The 22,980-nt window shown below is 37.4% G+C and overlaps 1 protein-coding gene across 1 annotated transcript in view; it reads left to right on the top strand.

The window, feature by feature from the left end:
• The window catches only part of GPHN (gephyrin), a gene marked incomplete at its 5' end in the record, with an annotated part of 45,520 nt that overhangs the window by 14,105 nt on the left and 8,435 nt on the right, over positions 1-22,980 (top strand). The window contains 3 exons of the mRNA XM_026084598.1: positions 476-597; positions 20,527-20,614; positions 22,692-22,765. Coding sequence (XP_025940383.1) covers positions 476-597; positions 20,527-20,614; positions 22,692-22,765 — 284 coding nt within the window. The remainder of the gene's footprint in view (positions 1-475; positions 598-20,526; positions 20,615-22,691; positions 22,766-22,980) is intronic.

Raw genomic sequence — 22,980 nt, 5'->3', positions numbered from 1 at the left:
AAACAGTAATTGATAGAAAAAACAAGCTTTAACTTTTGTCTATTAGTCCAATGCAGATTGTTGTATTTAAAATACATCTTTATTAGCAAGTAGATGACAAACTTCAAAATTTCTTTAATGCCTTTATATCTGGTTGGTAACATCGCTGATGTTCCTGTAAAACTATTTAAGTAGAAGCAATAACTTGGAAGCACATATTTTGATTTATACCAGTTGAGATTAAAAGTCTGGTACYGACAGGAAGAAATAAGGTTTTGCATACATGAATCAACAGAAGCAAGCTGAGCAGCATGGAGTGTTGGACTTCATAAACACATTACATGTCTTATTAATTTAAATTCACAAAATCACTTTACACACATACTCCTTGATAGGTGTCTAAGAATGTCATATCCAGTCTGAAGAATAAAATTTTCACTTGTGTAAAGACACAGTACTCTGAAGAGACTGACTGATAATATGTCTGCTTTTACAGCTACTGAATCCTGAAGATGACCTCTTACCAGGAAAGATTCGAGACAGTAACCGTTCAACTCTCCTAGCTACAATCCAAGAACACGGCTATCCAACAATCAACTTGGGAATTGTGGGAGATAAGTAAGTACCACATGTTAGTAAAGATGTCCCTTCGTGTTCATGCAGTGCACTTAATGGCATCTGTGGAACAAAATACCAGAGAAACTGTCACTCGCTGCAAGTGCCACAGTGTTGTGACAGAGCACATTGTGGAGAAAAGTTTTACCTTTTTCCTTAGAGAATTAAATAAGTCTAATCTAATATTAAGAGGAATCATTTGATAAGACTGTTTTTATTGACTGGTGTTTATCTTGTTATGCCTTCTGTTTATTGAAACTACTGCTAATTGAATTATATTGCTGCCATGTCATCACAAGCACAGTATTTAATACCTGTAAGAACCCTCCTCTGAGGAGACATTTCTACAGGAACAATACTTTTTTTGATCCAATAAAGGGAGAAGGAGAGTTTCCCTTAGAGTTTATTTTCCATATTAAAATTAATATAGAGTATAAATTTTTGTCAGATTCCAAGTTACTGTCTTTTGGGGAAGGCCCCATTGCTGGATATTGCTGACCATTTCCAGAAATATGTCAAAGTATTTTAAAAAATCACTTTTTTTTTTCCTTTAATGGTCTCTGTTTTGATTGCCACAAAGCAGTACCCTGTAATCAGTCTTTCTGTTCATCTGAGAGTGATTGCTCCTTGTTTCCCACTGCTAGTAAAGCCACATCTCCTGTTGAGATCCTCTAGAATAAATGATGGAAGTGTTTAGTCTTTTGTCATTTGCAAGACTGTACAATTCCCATCATCAGTGGTTTGAGTTTCTCAGCATTACCTTTCTCCTCAATTTATTGAGCCCCAAAGTCTTTGAACTGGCTTTCTTGTTTCTCGTTTTGGGTATCAGACCAACTGACAGACTTCAAGGAGTTCTTCAAGTTCACCTCCACCTATCTGAGAAGTAGGGTATTCCTTGTGGCTAGATAAAAGGAAGGCCAGACCATAAAGGAAAAAAAGGAAAAGATTCAGTTTCAGCACCCACATTTCACATTGATTGATAGCCTTAAGAAAGTAAGAAAGTTCAGTGCCAAAAGTGTCTGTTTGCACATATTAAACCCCACAGATTTTTGAAGGATATAGATGTTGTTAGATCATAATTAAAGTAGTCTCACAAGACTTATTTGTCAGAGGTAGACTTGGAACTCTTGGAACTCTTTATCAATGTTGATGTCAAAATATTTTCCAAACTTTTTAACTCCGTCACTATCACATCTGAGAATGCTCCCAAACATTCCTCCATATGGGAAAGATACACAGAAAATCACAGTGATCCTGACCAAAAAAGCCACCACATCTGCATGATGAGATTATAGGAATCAAAGTGTTTATCCCATGTCCTTCTCAGTAGTCAAAGTTAGAGTGCTTGGGCACACAGTGTTATGAAGGAATGGTCACACAGGGAGCCATAATGACTCTTTTGTGCAGTAGGAGCATAGTTATCTCTGTAACAGGTAAAGATGCATGGGAATGCAGAGAGATACATTTTTCAATAAGGACCTCATCTTTTTTATTTTAGAAAGCAGCTCTTCTCTTTATGTGGTTTGTTTTAGGCTGGCATGGAGTGGTCTTAAACAGTAGTTACAGCACAATATACACCAATACATATTGTCACTAACTTGGAGTCTCTAGGGTTCATGACAGAATTCCCAAGCAGGAGGACAGGGTTAGTGCTAGGAACAGCTCATCACCACATTTCAAAACCATTCTTCCCTAATGCAGGATCCAATGCAAAAACATTGCTAGCTTGGCAGAAGAGATATGAGTGGGCCAATCAGTGCATGGTTTTACAGGATCTGAAACAACTTGAATTATGGCTGCAGGAAATGCAGCTGTATTCATATATGGAATGTGGCACACAGCAACCACAGTGGTTCTTGTGATCTTAGGGGAAGCAAACCCTTCTGCATGCTCTCATTGCATCCAGGAATCCTTTTTGCTTCTTTAGTCTAGCAGAACTCCATTGCTGTTCCAAATAGCAATAGACTTCAAAAACCCTCCTGTCCATGAATGCTTCCAGTTTCAGATGGAGATTTCATGCAAATGGAGTCTAAATGCATGAAATTGTTCTTTCCAGGAATGGTACCTAAGTGCTGTGGATCTCTAGCATGTCTTTTACATTGTAAGGTCCTTCAAGGACTTTAAAGCACAAGTAGCGGAGTTCTTAAAGAAAGCTACTGTAGCCAGACATCAGGTTCTGCGTTTACATATCTGGGAAGGAAAGAGAACAGACAGAAAAAGGTTGTTAATCATAATCAGTTCCTCTGAGTCGTCTCAAGATAAAAAAAGGGTAGACAGTTTTTTTTTTTCCCAACAGAGTATTGGAGGTGGAACTTTTTGACACCTACATTACTAAAAGTTGTTGGTACTGTCATCAAAGCACCAAGAAGAAGTACATTAACAATGAATTAATCCAGTGGAAAAGATGGTTTCCCTGAACATCTTTCTGGTTGTCCATCTGGCAAAGTAAAAATATAAAGCTTGCCTGTTCTTTATAGCCTTGTCCTAACCAAACAGGTATAGTCTCAAATTTGTTGTAAAGTCAGCACCCTCAGATAGAGAGTTTAACTTCAGATCATCATGCAAAACTATAGCTATTTACTCCACTGCCTCAGGAAGTTTTCTATAACCTCCTAGCTCCTGAAAGCATAGAGATTCATGAGCATAGTGTGTCTGTGCAGATAATAAATCTCAAAAGCTTTCAGAAATAAATAGTAAACAGTTTTAGTGAGATATAATCAGGTCCAAGTGAATTCTTTTACTTTTCTGGCACAAATATGTCTTGCAGCATCCTTTTTCACTTGTTGGATGCTGTCTGAAAAACAGACTGCAAATATGTTTATCAGTCAAAGGTAGACAAGTGTTTGCAGCTTTGCTTTCAGTTATGAGAGATTGTCTTGAGATAGTATTATCTTAGCAAAGGTTATAGGAGATCTTTTTTAAACTTTTTCATACTTGAGAAGTTATTTTTGTGGAGGTACTTACTTTAGCTTGTAAAATAGAATTAATGAGCCTCCAATTCTAGAGTGATTTTGTATTTTGCAGTAAGTTTTAAAAGAATAATTTGGTACTGTCACTGAGAATCCTCAGCACCTGATACAAGGATTCTATCTTAACAGGTCTTCTGCCATTCTTCTCACACTCACGTACCCAACCTACGTATTTACAACCAAAGAAATCTGCATTTCTGTATTGATTAAAGGGAAAATCTGAGTAGGTAAATTAATTTGATGGAAAGTATGATATTATTCCATTATGTAATAGTTAGTGAGAGTATGTTGCCCTTATGGATATTTCAGTACATATCCTTCTGACTAAAATGACTGCTTTGATGAAGTACCATGGCATTTGACCACATGCAAGACTCTTACCAGAGAGACCTTAGGTAGAGTGCAGTTTTGAAGTTTTAGTTAACATGTTTATAGAAAAAGTAAGCAAACCTTCAGTGTCTGTTAAATGGTTTGCCTGAGTTAAACCATAGATTATGCATCTTTGTGTGTGCTTATGTATATGTGCAGTTTTGTTTGTATATGTAATATGTATACAGATAGCGAAAAAGGGGCAATTTTATATGCCTGCAATACCCATGCCTGTAGTAGAAATATTAGCAAAGGATACTTTTTAGAAGGGAAAATTAAAAGCTTGTGATTGTTTATTTGAAGACCTCACTGTGAAGTATTTTTCCCTCCCCAATATTTCACATTTTGGAGACTGTATTCTTATTTCTTTTTTCTATTTTTTTCTTATTTTTTGTTTATACATTTTACTTCTAGTAAATTGTTATTACATTTACTGAGAGTGTCACTTCCTCTACAACCTAAGAATTGACTGGAGTTTGAGAGAGTAGTCAATAGGGAGCATAGTAGAGTATTACTACTGCTGTCATGCATCAAGTTTTTTAAAAAGCATGGAAATTCTATCAGTCACATATAAGGAGCTAAAACTGAAGTGTGAAATTGTTTTATAGTAGTATTTGCAAAGACAAAGTTACAGGTAAGTACTCCTATTTTTCATTTCAGTAAATGAATCATGCAGCAGTCTTTGTATAAGAAAATAGCTTGCCCAGGTGAAGCAGGTACACAGTGGCAGCTGCTTCAAAGCCTTTTAACAATTTGTGAGATTGTCATTATTTATTTCCATTCTCATAACTTGTATATAGGACTCAATATTCAAAAATAAAAATAGCAAGTCCAAAACATGTAGATAAAATCTGTTGTTAAAATCCTAGAAGTAAGCAACAGAAGAAAAGAACAAACCTGGAAAATTCCATATAGCTAAATTTATAGCTGGCTAAAAGCCAAGATTTTCTCTATTTGTGTTTTTAGTGCATAAAAAACAAACTGTTTGAAAAGCGCACATCTCTGAGGTAGAAAGGGAAGATATTCCTGGAGCATAACTCCAAACACAAGAAAACAATACAAAACCTGAAAAGGAAGAACTCTTCTGCTTTTGTTCTTGCTGTTGTGTCTCGTGTCTTTGTCTGAATCACAGAATCACTTCTTGCTAAAAAATTGCAATTTTTCAATTGGCCAATTGAAACTGGTATACCACTGTGACTTTTGACTTGTATAGCAAGACCAAGAAAAAAGGCTTCTAATTTCATTCCCTTTGCTTATATTCTATAGAATTATTTGGTTCTTTGGAAACCATTGTTTAAAATAAATAGGTACATCTCTGTTCTGAGTTGTAGAACTCTATTAACGTAATTATCAGGATATCTTTATGTCTGCTGATTTCATTTGTGTTGTTCTTTGTATTCATTGTTTATTAAAGCTGTAAAGTTTAGCCCTAGCAAAATGTGCTATAAAAGTGGGCCCTTGTTTTAGAAAACCATCTTTCATTTTGGCTATTTTCCTTCTATGGGAGACTCTTCTATTAAGCTTGCTAATGAATTTTGATCACGTATGTGATGAATTCAGTTTCCTTCTCTGTTTTTTACCTTTTGTTTACATGAGTGCCTTTACCCCTTCTGTGATTTCTTTTCCCTATTGTTCTATTTCCCTTATCATTTTTCTCAGACACACATGTATGACATTAGCTGCTTACAGCTATATTTTTATTTATGATCCTGTGGTTTCACAATGGAGAGAGAAAGAAACTCTTCTCAATTTCRAGAGACACTTTAGAAAATTCACATTATCTGCTCAATTGCTTTAAATATTGATCAGAGTAGTTATAAATTCAAGCAGCATTCTAACTTCCTTTTACATTGTGTGATAAATCAGCATATGAGATTTTTTTCACATTAGAAGTGATTATTTTCTCATTTATATGCCTCTCTTTTATGACACAGTTTGACATAAAGCTCCCAAGTGACAAGTAAACCCATTAAAAATCACGCTTGCTGTTGTGACAACATTACTTTATGATATCCCTAAAATAAAGACTTTGTTAGAGTTCCTTCATATTTCAGAAGGGATTCTAAGACCTGATTCATTCAGGGATTTAGTTTGCTTGAATTTTATGTTTGCCATCCAAATAGAGGTTTAAATCTTTCATAGTTGTGTGAGTTGCGTGTAATTGTCAATATTATAAATCCAGTGGACCATTTGGAGTGGAGGGGGAATAAAGGGGAAACTGCTCTAACTCTAAACTCTTATGCAATATCGGTTTTACATATTTCGTCATATGAGCTATAGGCAGAATTCAGCCACAGAATCTTAGCATCCTCCTTGCGCCAGTTTAATGTCCAACTTAGCTACAATCAAATGCATTGTAAAAAACATTACAAATATCATTTAACAAACCACTGCAAGAAAAGATCTGTTAGAGGAAAGGCAGGAATTCAAATGCTACAGTGTTAGTTTTTATAAAAAAGGCTTCAGTTCTAGATCTGTTCAGTGTTGGTGTCATAAAGTTTGATCATAGCCTAATGAGTCCAGGAACACTGGGTAATGGTTTGAAGGTAGTTCAGATATAGAGGTCTTCCCTTTCATCATGCCCTGTCAAAAAGAATTTTCTCCTTTCCAAGTATAAATGTTTAGTATCTGTCACAACTCTTTGATGATCTGTAGGGCAAATCTTACTTCAGATATGTTGTCATATGTGACAAGTTATCTCAACTAATGCACATATAGGGATCTGAAAGCACAAAGAAAAATCTGAGTCAAACCAGAGGTGAGAAATAAAAGAACTTCTGAAATTGGGCAGTCCATGTCCCAGGGGATCTTCTACACCAGTAGGAAACTACACACAAGAGGGTAAAATTTCAAGCTGTGGAGGTTACCAGTGCAACTGTGTGTCATTCTCATAACTGTCCTCAACACAGGTATGGATTTCTTCCTGAATTAGCATTTGAGGAATCACAGCCCAGTAATAAAACATGGCACCAAACAGCAAGTAAACAAAGAGCACAGAATGCTATTAAAGTCCTCCTACATTTGATAACAGAGGAAATCTTTAAGTCTAGTTGTTGGAGGAAAATAAAAACTACTCCAGTCTACTTTTGAGGCATGTATTAACATTCTACAAAATACTCAAAGACGTAAGTTCTGTTTACAGGATGACTTAGTCCTCTAGGAGCCAAAACATCATTCACTTAAGTGACTTTCAACCTCCTTAATATCTAGTCCATATATAAAATGGGATTTGGATTCCCAAGTCACTTTTAGAAATTTTTTAGCATTCAACTTTTTTTATCAATAACCTAGAAGAAAATATCCAATTTAATAAAATTAGTAGATATAGAAAGATCAAAGAAGTGGTAAATATTTAAGAAGATGGGTCAATGAGTCAGTGATATGAATCGCTTAGAAAACTGGTTTTAACAAAGAGTACACTTTTAATACCACCAGGTATAAAATGGTATTTATATAGGACTAAAGAATGTATGTAATATTTACATGGAGGATTATATCCTGAGATGTAGTGAGTTAGAAAAAGATCTGAGAATCATAGTGAGTAATCTGGTAAATACAATGTCATGTTCTGGTATTCCCAAGACAAGAAGACATTAGTAAATTGTGTAAAATTCAGAGCAGAATCACTAAGAGGTTTTTTAGGTGATTGAAAGACAGACCATATACTTCAACATTGTAAGAACTCAAGCTGTTTAGTTCATCAAAGATATGGTTAACAGGATGACTTGATTATATTCCACTATTACTGAGCTACAGGCAGAATAAACTTTGGTATAAGTTTCCAAGCAGCAATGGCTAGATATTAAAGGTAGTCAAATTCAGACTGGAAATAAAACATAATTTTAACAGTCAAAGTAATTACTCATTAGGAAACTGTTACAAATGCTTTGCTAGATACTCCTTTCAAGTCAAGATTGGATATTAATTTGAATGATATCTGTAGTTCAAACAGAAGCAAGTTCTGGGAGGTTCGCAGGCCTGCATTAAATACCAAGTCAGACAAAATTATCAAATTGATTTCTCCTGGTCTCAAATAATCTCTTAAATCTTACTTCTTGTCTCCAGTAGATGAAACAAAGTTTTCAAGAGAATTAAATTAATTTTTATCTTATACTGATGGACAACATGTAGTAGAAGCACAAATTCTGACAGAATTAACGAACAAAGCAACGGTGATCTGTAAAGACAGAATGGCAATCAGAGCTTTGGCTATCTTAATATGTGAAAAATTGAATTTAAAATTCTTTGGAAAAGGCAACAAGATCCTTTCAATTTGCTTGCATCCATGTAATTCACTGTGTCATTTTCTCACACCTGTAGTTCGAGTCTGCCTTCTTGGAGAAGGAGCTGGAGTATTCTTGAGAGTTTAGCAGCTTGCCGGAAAAAGTTACTGATTTTTGAGACTGCTGTCCTTAATGTTGACAACCAGACCAGAAGCCAGGATCACTTAGGAAATTTGGATGTTTTTTGTATGTCACTTCCTGAGATATAGTGACCCTATACCAAGAAATGAAGACTGACTTTGTCCTCTGGCAATGAATAGAAGAAATGATGAACTGAAGCCATTTTAAAAAATGGCCATCCTAGGAAATCTGTCAGAAAGATATTGACATCTAAATTTATAACCTAGATAGTTTTAGTATTTCTCCATGCCTTCCAAACAGTGTTAGTAAATGTCTGATCTGATGGACCTTTTCCATGATAATCTACAGGGAGAAGCCAGACATGGATTTACAAGGTGATAAAGAAGGTGTTAGCCTGTTTGGTGTGTATGCATAGCAGTATAACATAATGCAATCATATTGGGTGAGTCTTCCCCTCATATTCCTCACTCAGACAAGATCTGTGTTTGCCCAGAAAAGATCTTTGAAAAGATCTTTGATAGACTGCAGCTGCCATGTGCTTTTGCAGGATCAACTGAGCCTGGCTTGGGTTTGGGGGAGGGGGATTTGGTTGCTTCTCCAGTCAGCTGAAAAGAAGAAAGGGCTCAAGAGCCCTTGCATAATGACTGTTCATGTTTGGGTCCATTTTAATCTTGAACATCTTATTTTAGTTTTGTAAAAGAGACATTTAGAAATCTTCATGTCAAATTACTTTTTAAGACAATTAGAGGAAATTGTGAAGTCCTTCACTCCTAAAGAATATAAAAGGTACTTTTCAAAGAGTATAAAAAACACAGATTTGGGGTTATTTCATCTTTCTGTTACAAAGGACTCTATCTGAAAATGATTTCTTCCCAGTGAAACTGACTTGGTAGAAGTATATGTCAAAGGGAACACTGTCTTCACGAAATAGGAATCCAAAGCAGAACTTTAATTGTTTTAAATAAGGTCCTAAGAGCAGTAACTTTTTCAATTTTAGAGATTTTTTCTTATTCTGCCTCTTGAAACAGGGTAGCTGGGTATAGAACTTCTTGTAAATGAAATAGCATCTTTATTGGCCATGAAGATAGATAGAAAAATAGAATAAATATAGCCCTTTTCCCCTTGTAGTCAATGAGGTGACATTTCATATGCTCTAAGACCCATTTCCTGAGCAATAAGGTAGAAATTTTCCAGCATTATAATTCAGTATACCACAATAAAACACAGGTTTCTGGTTGGCCCAAATTTTCTTTCCCTATTTCCCATTTTAAGCATGTGTAAGCAAAATGTTTTAATGGGGGCCTTCTCCAAAGATTTTCCCATTGTCTGTGGTCCTCCTCCCAAAATCTCAGGGTGTTTAACACGCTTCATTTTGCTTTGTCTGGAAGTCAAGAATGAAGAAATTTCTCCGTAGTCTGCAAGAAAAGATGAACTACACTTCATGGGCATGCCCAGTTGGGCCTAAATGCTTCCATAACTTTATTCTTCATCCTTGTGAGAAGCTTGTCCAAACTATAACAGAAATGTGTCCTCTCACACTCCCTTTCTCTCCTGTTGGCTGGCCTTATAGAGAGGAAGCATTTCCCATGATGTTTTTGAATATTCTGAGCCACGAAGGGGGACATGGCTGGGCACAGAACATTCCTTTCTCCCCAGGAGCCTCTCTTCTTCCCTGGCTCTTTATTATACCCCTTCTGCTTCCTTTACCCTCAGGAAGCCAGATGTTTTTAAAGAAGAAGGGACACAGAGCTTCCAGAACACTGCGGAGACAGGCCTACCAGATTGGTGAGCACCATTTTCAAAAACGCGTGGGACGTTGAGGCATATGCATACTCACAGGCAGGTTCAACTAGATGTCTGTCAGTGCAGAGCTCTGGGTATGGATTCTGCCAATGGTTGCCATGCGGAAGCAAATGATATTTTATTCTGTCCAGTCAGACGCTAGATAACACAAACAAGGTCAAGTTTTCTTTCTGCTCCTTCTATTCACTTAGTTTTAATAAAATATAGTTTACTCTACTTACAGAATTTGCATTATGTTTTAATAAACAAAAAGCTATCGTATTTCATTTGACATTTTCTAAAAAATGAAATAAGTGTCTGTTTTAAGACAGCTGATGACAAGGAAAGATTTTAGAAGACCTTTTACATTGTCTCTGACCTGTGGCTTCCAGGCAGTTTTGTCTTGGAGAGAAACATTTTTTTCAAGTGACTCAGTTGTGATTCTATAAAAGGTGACACTTTTCAGAGAAAACCTTTCTTTTGAAGCATTGCCTTTTTATTGCATTTCTATCTACAATAGAGATACCCCTCCTGTAATTCAACAGCAGTTACACTGATTTACAATGAGGATGAATTTAGCTCTTGCAGTCTTATATAAAACTGAAGCTATAGCAAAATGATAAGGTTAGAAACTCCGTGATAACTATACCAGGTCACCATGTGTCAGATTCTGTGATATTGGTTACTTTTTATAAGCACTTAGCACTAGTTACATTAATTGCAATATTTTGCTTTCATGTAGATGTCATACTTTACATTCTATGCCATTATAAGCCAGCTCTGTTATCTTCTTGCATGAGTGCTCTGAAAGAGAAATAACTGCAGCACCATGTTTACCCTTTCAACCTACCAGTGCAGTCATCTTTACTGATATGAGCAATTTGTTTGGCATTGATTATTGTACTGAGTAGTGTAGTCTTCAGTCATATTATTTCAACTCAAATACAATTGCTGAATATTTTCCACTTCAAAAGTGAAAAATTTTCAGTGAATCCATGTAGAATGAAATCAAACCTATGATCTTTACCACTGAAAGCCCATCCAACTTCCTGGAAAAACTAAAGAATTTCTGGTAAGTATTGTGATAGAATCCCTAAGGTTCCTTGTCTTCAGCCAATAAAATGGCCAGGGAAATTAATGGAAACCAGCAGTTCTCAGGTTCCTTCTTACATTCAGTGGATACACACCAGACCTGATTTATAATGAACATTGGCAGCGTCACAAACATCTAAGCACCATGCTTTTGTCTCCAGCCACCGGAGAAATAAACATTCAGAACAGAATGCCCTAAAAAATACTGAATCCTTTGACATTTCAATTTACTACAAGGCAGACAAAACCAAAGTGCTCACTGGTTAGTATAATAGCAGAGCACATGAAGCCCACTGTTATCAAAGCTTTGTTCCTGTACTTTCAATATTGATGAAAAGAATCACCACAATTCATAAGTAAATGCTTGCAGATGAAAGTACACAAGCAGCAGACAAGAATGTGATACAATAAAACCCGATCAAGACCCAGCCATCAACAGCCTAATGCCTTCATGTGGGAATGTGCTATAGAATACACAAGCACCTGGCTTCTACAACGTGGGGCCTTTTCCTGTTGTACTCTCACTGTTACCTCCATTTCTAACATCTCTGGTCTTTATCATTGTGGCATACGTGCTCATGGGAGTCTTCCAAAACAGTTCACGAAGACAGTGGAATAAAGTATGTCAACCATCTAGATACAGAGGAAAAGTTAAAGGCATTAGGCAGATCTCATAGAAACTTCAACAGAATAGTTGAGCTCTAATCAAAATCTTTTTGAGATCATAAATGTAAACATAAAAAAGATTATTCTGGAAAATAGTGTTCCTATTTGCAGCAGCATCAATTAAAGGAGCAGCAAAAAGTAACAGAGAGATTTGTTCACGTTGCTATCAGATAGACAAAAAACTTACATGAACTTAAAAACACATATTCATTCAAAAGCTTCTATAATTTTTCCAGCTTTACTCACAAGCTGACCTGTATTTTTAAGGAAAGGATATTGCAGCTGTCCAAAGTGATACAAGGAAATACCACAGAAGGTAGAAGGAATGAGAACATGATGAAATACACTAGAGAATTCTGAAACAAATACAGGTTCAGAGGAGTGCCCATATGTTCTTAGATACATCATCAAAATCAGATACGCTTCTGCTTAAGAAAAACATACTAGTGAAAACACATAATTCCTATTACATTCAAAATACACTCTATAGAAGTTGGTTTGTAGTTGGCTAAACCTAATATTGCACTTGTTCATTATTCTGCATCCTGCAAATTACTGATATGCAAAATATTCTTCTCAGCCATGATGGCAAAGTCCTAAGTGGATGACACACTTTGTCTTTATGCCGAGCTGCATCCATCTATTGATTTTGAAATGTCACCTCAACTGAATGAGCACAAGAAGAAAAATGAGGGTTAATCATAAAGGGTCAAACCCATATCCAGTCTTTCCTCAAGCAAAAATTTTACTGACCTTGATGAGATCTCTGTCTGAGTACAATGCTTATGGTCTCTTGGTTTTTTACTGATTTTTTTTACCTCAGTATATTCTTTCTGTTTTGAAGGTATTTCTTCATTTTTCTGACTTTGAGCTAGAGACTTTGTTTAGATCTTTGCACATTAAGGGAATTCTGAACAGGCCTTGCATCTTTGTAAAAATCTTTTCTTCTTCTGGGAAATCTGTTTAGCAGAAAATAGACCTCAGACAACACAAAACTAGCATAAACAACTCTCCTCAGTTTGTGTGGACATGGCCAGAATGTGCTACTCTGGGCACCTGCAGACACCACACAGCCATTGGAAGTTGATAGTTGACTGCTGTGGTTTAGAGGAGCAGCCAATCTACTTTATTCTTTAGTGTGACTGGTGTAGAAAAACAGCTAGCACCTCTGTTTTTGCTATGTGTCCCCACATACACACACATACATTAGTCACATCCAGGAGTTTCTAATTCCTCTGAATCTGCAAGGTATCATGTCTGAAGGAGTAATCATTTCAACATATGTTTGAAATGTTTGAGACATTTTCAAATAAAGCAACAGTAGTCAAGAAAGATTACCCAGCTCTGCTTTTGTAGTCACAAAAGACACTTTTGCATGCATCTGGTGCTTGCATATCTTTCTGTATCTCTATCAAATACATTTGTAAAACACCCATCACCGTAAGTTTAAGGTACTAACTGTGATGGTTTGCATGCACAAATTTTGAAGGAAGGTTTTCCAAAAGATCGCAGTTTATAAAAACCTGGACTGGTGCACAAGAGAGTAAGACTGTCACAAGTGTTTTTATTAGTCGCCCAACAGTAATAGCCGTACATGCCAATGTACTATAATAAGGATTGGAAATGACTGTCAAATAATAAGGTTAATTTGAATGAATGAACTACTGTAGCAAAGAACTTGGTGGAAATGGTCCTGTAAATTGGTAAGGAAATACAGATTTTGTACTGCGACAATGACTTGATAATTCAGTCCTAGCTAAATGTTCCAGTTCAGTTTTATAGGGATCATTCATTTCATTGCAGAGTGGTAGGTGATGCTGTGTGCCATTTGTTCTTGATTTGTTTTCCAATTTAAATGATAAAACTGAACAGTTTAACTGTGTGTATCTCAAACTGCTGGTGTAAGGGGTTGCATCACAGAAGAGGTTGCCGGTTTTATAATTGACAGTAAAACAAAACAACAGGATCAGCAGAAACAAATTGACAAAAGGTAATTTCTAATTGAAAGTCAGAGAATATTATACCGTCATTTAGGGTACTTTAAAATGGCCCTCTTGCCACCTAAAAAATTCTTTGGTCTTGACTTTACTGTAACTATTTTTTTGACAGAGATATAGGGGGAAAAAAAACTCTTACAATTTGGTGTCTATTTTGATGATGCTTGTATCATTTTCTTGTTCAAGCTTTTAAGCTCCTGTATATCTTTTCAGTTCAAAGACAGCTCAGTAATCAAGTGGTGCATAACTGTTTTCCACAAACTAGCCTGGATAATCAGAATTTTTCATGAATGTGGAAGAAGTTTCTATTCTGGTATATTGCCATCCTGCAAGCCCCCTCTTCAAATTAATAAAATCAAGTGGCATATCAACTGCAATGTCATGCATCTGCTTACTGGATTCTATACTTGCCGCTGCCAGTTTACAACAGGATACCATCAGTCTAATTTCCAGATTGTACTACTCATTCTGTTCCACAGAACAGAATAAAGAGGGTCAGGAAATTGAGGTAGTAAAGTAGAAACAACGTGTATCAAACTGGCAGGGTTAGTTAGCAGAGAATATCCAGATACCCTTAAAAGCATATGGAATCTTTATGCAAAGCATTATGTCTGCAGCTTCAAAAATAAGTAACATAATACTTGTGCAGACACAATATGTTGGAAGTTCTAATTCTAAGATTTCTAATATTGAGAGAAAGTTTGGATTTGTGCTTAACTGCCTATATGAATAGTTTCATGAACTGTGTGTACTCTTTATAGAGCAGATTTTCTTAGTTTTATTTACAGAAAAGGCTAGGATGTAATCTGAAACTTACAGAAAGTAAAATTTTTTTAAACCCATATTGGCAATAATTTCGGGCATGTTAGAAAAGCACACTCTCTTCTCTTGTACAATGTCACTCTGACTTTGAAAATCACCAAATGAAACAGAATAATTTTGCCATCTGGAAATGAGACTTCCCATCAAAATCTCCTTTACTTTGTTTAAAGTATTCACCATTATATTTGAACACCTATTATAGTTCTGTCAGTGAAGAAGAAAAATCCAAAAAGAGCATTATCACAAGACCTTTGTAAGGATTTGTCGTGCTAAATCAGACATTAGGTCTAGTAAATCCAGTATCCTGCCCCTAGCCCCAGTGGCCAGGATTTCAGAATACAGCCTCTGATTTTTACATGCCCAGACAGTAAGTGTTATTTCTCAGCTTCATGGTGATTTGTCATAGGCCTTTTGTCCTGTTATGCTCAGATGCCAACGTTATTTTGTCTGTTCTTTCAGAATGTTAATAGTCTTCAGATATTCATTCCCTTTCCCTGTCAATCCAAGGGAGAAGCTGCTCGTTGTCATACAACAAATGAAACAAGAATATCTGTTATCTGATTGTATCAAATAGGTGGTTATATGCAATTTGAATGTTAACTCTCCACCTAAAATCCACTAAAGGAAAGGAAAATGCTTGCTACTCTGTTGATTGAAGATTGCAGTAGCTAATTCCTGTTGGGAAAGTGTTTTGTATTAACTGCAGAGTAAGTGAAATTACCAGCCTCAAGTAGGTAGTATAGTATAAAGTATATAAGGTATAGTATAAAGAAATAGTTAGATGGACTTGAGTGACAAAAAGAGGTATGCCAAATATGGCAAAAGAGAGAAGTCTTTGCGAAGACAAGGGATGTTATTCTGTAAGAAGCCTCTTTTCTTCAGAGTAGAATCACAGAATCACAGAATGGTTGAGGTTGGAAGGGACCTCTGGAGATCATCTAGTCCAACCCCCCTGCTCAAGCAGGGTCACCTAGAGCACGTTGCACAGGATCACATCCAGGCGGGTCTTGAATATCTCCAGAGAAGGAAACTCCACAACCTCTCTGGGCAACCTGTTCCAGTGCTCTGTCACCCTCACAGTGAAGAAGTTTTTCCTCATGTTCAGATGGAAGTGTCTGTGTTTCAGTTTGTGCCCGTTGCCTCGCATCCTGTCGCTGGGCACCACTGAAAAGAGTCTGGCTCCATCCTCTCGACACCCTCCCTTCAGATACTTGTACACGTTGATAAGATCTCCTCTCAGCCTTCTCTTCTCCARGCTAAACAGGCCMAGCTCTCTCAGCCTTTCCTCATAAGAGAGATGCTCCAGTCCCCTAATCATCTTTGTAGCCCTTTGCTGGACTTGCTCCAGTAGTGCCACATCCCTCTTGTACTGGGGAGCCCAGAACTGGACGCAGTACTGCAGATGTGGCCTCAGCAGGGCTGAGTAGAGGGGGAGAATCACCTCCCTCGACCTGCTGGCAACACTCTTCCTGATGCACCCCAGGATACCATTGGCCTTCTTGGCCACAAGGGCACATTGCTGCCTCATGCTTAACTTGGTGTCCACCAGCACTCCCAGGTCCTTCTCGGCAGAGCTGCTTTCCAGCAGGTCAACCCCCAACCTGTACTGGTGCATGGGGTTATTCCTCCCCAGGTGCAGGACCCTGCACTTGCCTTTGTTGAACTTCATGAGGTTCCTCTCCGCCCACCTCTCCAGCCTGCCCAGGTCTCTCTGAACGGCAGCACAGCCCTCTGGCGTATCAGCCACTCCTCCCAGTTTTGTATCGTCAGCAAACTTGCTGAGGGTGCACTCTGTCCCTTCATCCAGGTCACTGATGAAGAAGTTGAACAAGACTGGACCCAGTACTGACTGCTGGGGGACACCGCTAGCTACAGGCCTCCAACTAGACTCTGTGCCACTGATCACAACCCTCTGAGCTCTGCCATTCAGCCAGTTCTCAATCCACCTCACTGTCCACTCATCCAGCCCACACTTTCTGAGCTTCCCTATGAGGATGTTATGGGAGACAGTGTCAAAAGCCTTGCTGAAGTCAAGGGAGACAACATCCACTGCTCTCCCGTCATCTACCCAGCCAGTCATTCCATCATAGAAGGCTATCAGATTGGTTAAGCATGATTTCCCCTTGGTGAAGCCATGCTGACTACTCCTGATCACCTTCTTGTCCTCCACATGCTTGGAGATGACATCCAGGATGAGCTGCTCCATCACCTTTGCAGGGATGGAGGTGAGGCTGACTGGCCTGTAGTTCCCTGGGTCCTCCTTCTTGCCCTTTTTGAAAACTGGAGTGACATTGGCTTTCTTCCAGTCTTCAGGCACCTCTCCTGTTCTCCATGACCTTTCAAAGATGATGGAGAGTGGACTAGTAATAACATCCACCAGCTCCCTCAGCACTCGTGGGTGCATCCCATCAGGGCCCATGGATTTGTGGGTGTCAAGTTTGCCTAAATGATCTTTAACCCGATCCTCCTCAACCAAGGGAAAGTCTTCCTTTCTCCAGACTTTCTCTCTTGCCTCCAGGGTCTGGGGTTCCTGAGGGCTGGCCTGAGCAGGAAAGACTGAAGCAGAGAAGGCATTCAGTAACTCTGCCTTCTCTGCATCCTTCATCACCAGGGCCCCTGCTCCATTCAGCAATGGGCCCACATTTTCCCTAGTCTTCCTCTTGCTACTGACGTATTTGAAGAAGCCCTTCTTGTTGTCCTTGACATCCCTTGCCAGATTTAATTCCAAACGGGCCTTAGCCTTCCTTGTCACATCCCTGCATACTCTGATAATGTTCCTATATTCCTCCCAAGAAACCAAACTAGCATAACCGTTCAGTTTATTATAATAAATATTTCTATCACATCTTTCATTCTGTAGGATTTCAAATGCACTTTGCAACTGTCTAAAGAGGATATGCAGTGGTATAGACTGGATAAAGTTGCAGTGGTATGATTTTTAAATGTCTTATATTATACATGTGGTGAAGAATTCAGGTCATTCTACTGAAAATGTTAACTGAACACACCAGGTCCAGTAATCTTCAGCTTTCAATGTGGCATGTAACAAAGAAATTCCCTGTATTAATTAAATGGGGAATGATTCCAGAGGTATGTTAATATAAATCAATTAAAAAATCAGTGACTTACTACCCTCAGAAACAAAATTGTGAATTCAGCCTTCACCTGGTTTGAGTTTCATTTTCTTTATTGTTCTTTTGTTCTTTTCTCCTTGGTAAGTAATTTTATTTTATATAAATATAAATATAAATATTATATATATATATAAAAAATAAGAGTGCTTACATTTCTCTAGGTAACTTTAACAACAGTTAAATACAGACTCATTTGCTTTTTATTGTTCTTTCCATCATTCTCAAACCACAACCAAAGATAAACAAACTTTGTAATCCAGAATTAGGATGTCCTCAAGCAGGTGGTCTTACTACCTATGAATAACCTTTAGATATTTAAGCAAGATAAAATGAAACAGCCTGGAAGCAAGCTCCAAATAAAGATCCTCAATTGCATCACCRCCCAATGAGAAAAATATACTGGTAACAGTCTTGGTCTAATAGTGTCAGCATGAACATCTGACTGTCATGAAGCTTCAGGAAGACCTATATCCACCTATGTAATGAATACATGCTCCTTGCTGCACTCCAGTCTGCACCCTCATTGGCAAGGATTTAGGAATACTTAGATGCTGGGAGCGTTTTCCTATTACAATCTTTATAATAATCTTAAGCATTATTTTATTAGATACAGACTACTACTTAGACCATCAATATCAAGCAATGTTTCTTAAGAAGACTCTTACAGTATCCAACAACAGACTCGCTTCTTCCCTCTTGCCTTCAACAACTAGTAAAAGCTTGTGCTGGTTTTTGGATAAAACAATTTTGAGACTTCAGAAGGGGCAGCTGAGAAAATGTTTCTGTTCCCCAAAGAACAAAGAAAGAGACTGTTTTGCCTATATTTTAAATTTTCCCACAAAGAAAACTGAGTTCAGCCATTCAGTATAGGCCATTTAGAGTATTCAAGATACTCATTACCCTGAAATAACTTGCTAGTTAAGACTTTACAGAAATCATAGAGGCACCTGCCACAATCCATACAGCCACTGCTTCCTTAAAAAAATGACAATATTTAATTATAACTGGCTGACTGCAGCCTACATTGTGGCACTAGCAATCTGCTCTTCCCTCTGCTTCAGTTTGTTGCCTACTTCTTATAAAGCGATATGACCTAAAGAGTGCATGTAACCCCAGCCTAAACAGAGAAATTATGCAGGATAACCACACTGCGTGATGCCAGAGAACATGCTGCATCAGCCACTGGCAATAGTGAAGAAAGGGGCTCCAGTCTTTCTGTCTGTAAGGGCAAAACAAGGGCAGGGGGTGCTTAAGGGCTGTCTAGTGGATAGCTGAGGAGTGTGCAGGGCTGCATGCAGCTGAGATGTCTACTCAGTGAGACAGTGCAGCCCTTCCCATGTCACGTAACATGGAGTGCCCACTGCACCAGGTAGTGCTAACTGCTGCTTAAATCATATTTCATTAAACCATCAACAAAGACAAGATCCTCAGAGGAAAAGATTTTTCTTTCTGAGACCTTTTAAACAACCAGATTCTGTTAATCTTTTAAAAGTCAACCAGGACTTGCATGGTGGTTATAATTTTCCTGTTTCCAGTTCCAACCCCCAAATAAGTACAGTGGTTGTGTCTTTTAGTAGCATATACCAGAAGTTCCCAAAATATAGCCCATATTTGCCATATACACCATTTGCAGCCTGCAAACCCTTGATAACCCATAAAGGCATTTTGCAATTGTAGTGTGGCATTTAACTGAGGTGCTGTATTCCAGATGAACTCCTTTATACAGTCACAAACATTATTTCCAGTTCTTTAAATGGCATTCCAAGAAGCAATACACTCCCACGAAAAAAGCTTTGAAGATCCTTAGAGTAAAAAGATACTGTGGAAGGAACATGGCATATAATCATAGAAGTTGGTCAGCTTCTGGTCAGTTCACAAATGTTAAAAGCACAATATGCATTTAATATCTTGGAAGTTCTTTTGGATTCCTTTCATCTTCTTGTGTAGCTTTTATTATCAAGTTTCTCCACTGCATGCTTTTAAGTTAGTACTACTGTTAGATAGATGATGACTACTTCAAAATTGTAATTCTAGTTTAGGTTATAAAAAAAGAAAGTCACTGAAAGTGAAATATACTCAATTTCTATCCTTCATCTTCACAGAGTTATACTTTTTGTATGGGGGAACCTCACAACTACTCTTACACTGTTTCTCATGAAAAGTAAATAGACACTTGAACTGGATGGATTATGTTTTTTCAAGATGAAGTGGATGTACAGCTGGCTTTGCTGCAAAGTCCTCTAATGGAAGAGATGAACAAAGGGTTTACTCTCACTTTTCACTGATGGAAGTTTTAAGTGGAGCCTTACCCCCATTTTTGCACACATCAAATAAGTTAGACAGCGCTGCAACCTGCTGGGTGGCAAATAACTTTCCTGGCCAGGTCTCCTTATGCAGCCCTGTCAGTTCATCTCACTCATGATTTATATTGCTACCTATTGTGCAAGTTACACACTTTCATACACTTATATTGCTATTCTTCAGTTCCAGCCTAAAACATCCCACTCTTCCTGTCAAGAAGCTCTTGGAAAGAAGGATGTCAAACTGTGTGCTATTCACTTAATGAGATTGCAGTTCTTGAGTTTAAAAGAGCAGTGTGAAGGAAAAGATCTTGTATTATCACAGAGTTGTATCTACTTACTATATATGCGTATATACATATCTGTGTGGGTGTGTGTATACATACATTCATAAAATCCACACCACTAATCGACTTGCCTGTTTTTTTCCCCTGTAGCCCAGATGATTTACTGAATGCACTGAATGAAGGTATCAGCCGTGCCGATGTGATCATTACATCAGGAGGTGTATCTATGGGAGAAAAGGTATGCTAAATTTGAGTATGACTTGCTAGGATATATAAAAATTTCAAGCCAGAGTCCATCGTCAGAACTTCTACCTTTGTATTAATGTTTATTAAAAAGAGATCTTACTTTTTTAGAACAAGTAACTCTGAGTTAATTTTAAAAAGTCTTCAATGCTGTCCTCATTTACATTGTTTTTATTGCTGTACTACGGTAGAAAAACAGTACAACAGGGAAGATTCCAATTCTCGATGTGAATGCTTTGCAAATCTGTTTTTCGTTTAAGGAACAATCTACGTAGTTATGGTGACAAAGGTGATCGGTTAATAGCACATGAAGACAACAGACTTCTTTTTATTCTTAGAGTAGGTAAAATGAAGATAAAATAAAGCTACTTTGAAAGTACTGTGAAAAGCAACTGAGTATATAAATGGTTCTTTCTTACTCAGCAGATCCGTTCCTGAGTGTGCCAGGGCTATATCTGTTACAGAAATAGTTTTATCACATTTTACTCCTGATAGTCCTACAGAGGCAATACCTACGAGACACAGTGAGCTGATATATTTGCCTTTTGAATCATTAACAGAATTGTTGATTGAGTTCCCGTTGGTAATCCCTGTGCCAAAACCATCAAAGAAAATAGGGATACACAGATGCTGGTGGGGCGTAAATGAACCTGCAGGACATTTATTAATCATGACTTATGCGAAGGAAAACTCAGATTACTTTTTGATCCCAGGCTGAATCTGTGAGTTTGGCAGGTAAAAGAAACATCTCTCCTTTTATAACTAACAGATACTAAAGACAGTCATTAGGAGATGACAAACATGAGTACTGTTTTTGTCACTTTCTGAGTAGAAATCATATTGTTGGATATATAATGAAAATGGATAACCAGTTAAACCAGTGCCAATCACTTTCAATCCCCTTATTGTCCTCAGTGTTCCTAGAAAAATAATCAAGAATAAGTGCTGGTCCTTAAATTGGGAAGGTGGTAATGTAGCTCAGACACAGGATTGCTAGGAAGTGACTAGACTGCTGTATGGTCATACAGGCATTTATGCATTTTGGCTAAATCCTCTTTAGCCTGAATTTAAGACAACACCATAAAGTCAGTAGGCTCTGTATTCCACTGACAGTTCTCCTTCTGATACTGAGCTTTCAAAAATTTTAGTGAAATAACTATGAACATGCAAAAAATAAAAAGCAAGTAAAAAGGGTGTTACTGCAATCAATAGGTAAGAATTTAAATTTATGCCAGTCCAAAAAATGTTGCTACTTTTCAAGTATTTGAACAAAGAAATGAGAACGGATGGGAAAACTGCAAAGGAGGATTGGATACAGTGCTTTGAAAGTCTCTCTTCAGAGATGATTATTATGCTCTGTCTTAAGTCTCACTAAACACAACAGATAGATAGGATACTACATCTATGAGCACAGCAATTTTCAGTAAAGACTAAAAAGTAATTCCTTTTTTTTTTAACGGCTGGATCAGTTATGTTCAAGCAGAATCATTTAACTTGAACGAATGTGCAAGCCACCCACAGTTTTTCCTTTCTGAGAAAGTTAGGACAGCTAAACCCAACCACTATGAATTAGACCATGTCCCCAAGAAATTACAATAATAAAAGTATCCTAGGAAACTACGATTTCTACACTAGAGCCCTGATTTCAAAAGCACTAGGAGATCTCTTACTCCACATAGATAGCTTCTTTGGCAAAAGATAAATAACTTGATGATTTTAAGTCTTAACTTTGAATCATAAAGGGTTTTTTTTCCCCTCTTTGGCATACCCAATGTTTTAGTAATAGGTAATTGTGGGGACATTTAAGATTCTGATGCTGCAGCTGACTTTATGTAAATATATTACTATGTCCTCATGGAGTCATGTTTGGCACTTAAAATGAGTCTGCTCTTCACCTCTTCTTTTTGAAAATATTTTTTTCAAATACTGGAAATTCCCCACTGGACTATAGCACCTTCAGGATTTGACAAGTCTTTCATCTCCACTTGATATTAATTAATTGCTTTGAATACTTAAATGATGTAAGACACTTTGGTATTACTTAATCAATTTTCTCTTTCTAATTTAAACAGGACTATCTTAAACAGGTGCTGGACATCGATCTTCATGCACAGATTCATTTTGGCAGAGTTTTTATGAAACCAGGGTAAGAAATCTTTTTAATTGGGTAGCATTGATGGAGTCTATTTGGGGGCCAAATATGCTATATAAGTGTTTCAGTAGATACCAGTTTTTAAAATACACTGTAAATCACATGATTGATATATAGATATAGATATAGATATAGATATATGTATAGATACGGGGGAAAAAATAAAATCAACCTTATTCAGATTAGTCATCATCTTTGTAGGTGAAATT

This window comes from Apteryx rowi, unplaced genomic scaffold (genome assembly GCF_003343035.1).
Source record: "Apteryx rowi isolate R43461 unplaced genomic scaffold, aptRow1 scaffold_647, whole genome shotgun sequence".
Lineage (NCBI taxonomy): Eukaryota > Metazoa > Chordata > Aves > Apterygiformes > Apterygidae > Apteryx > Apteryx rowi.
Note: the sequence above shows the minus strand (reverse complement) of the source record. Positions and strands in the feature narration are given on the sequence as shown.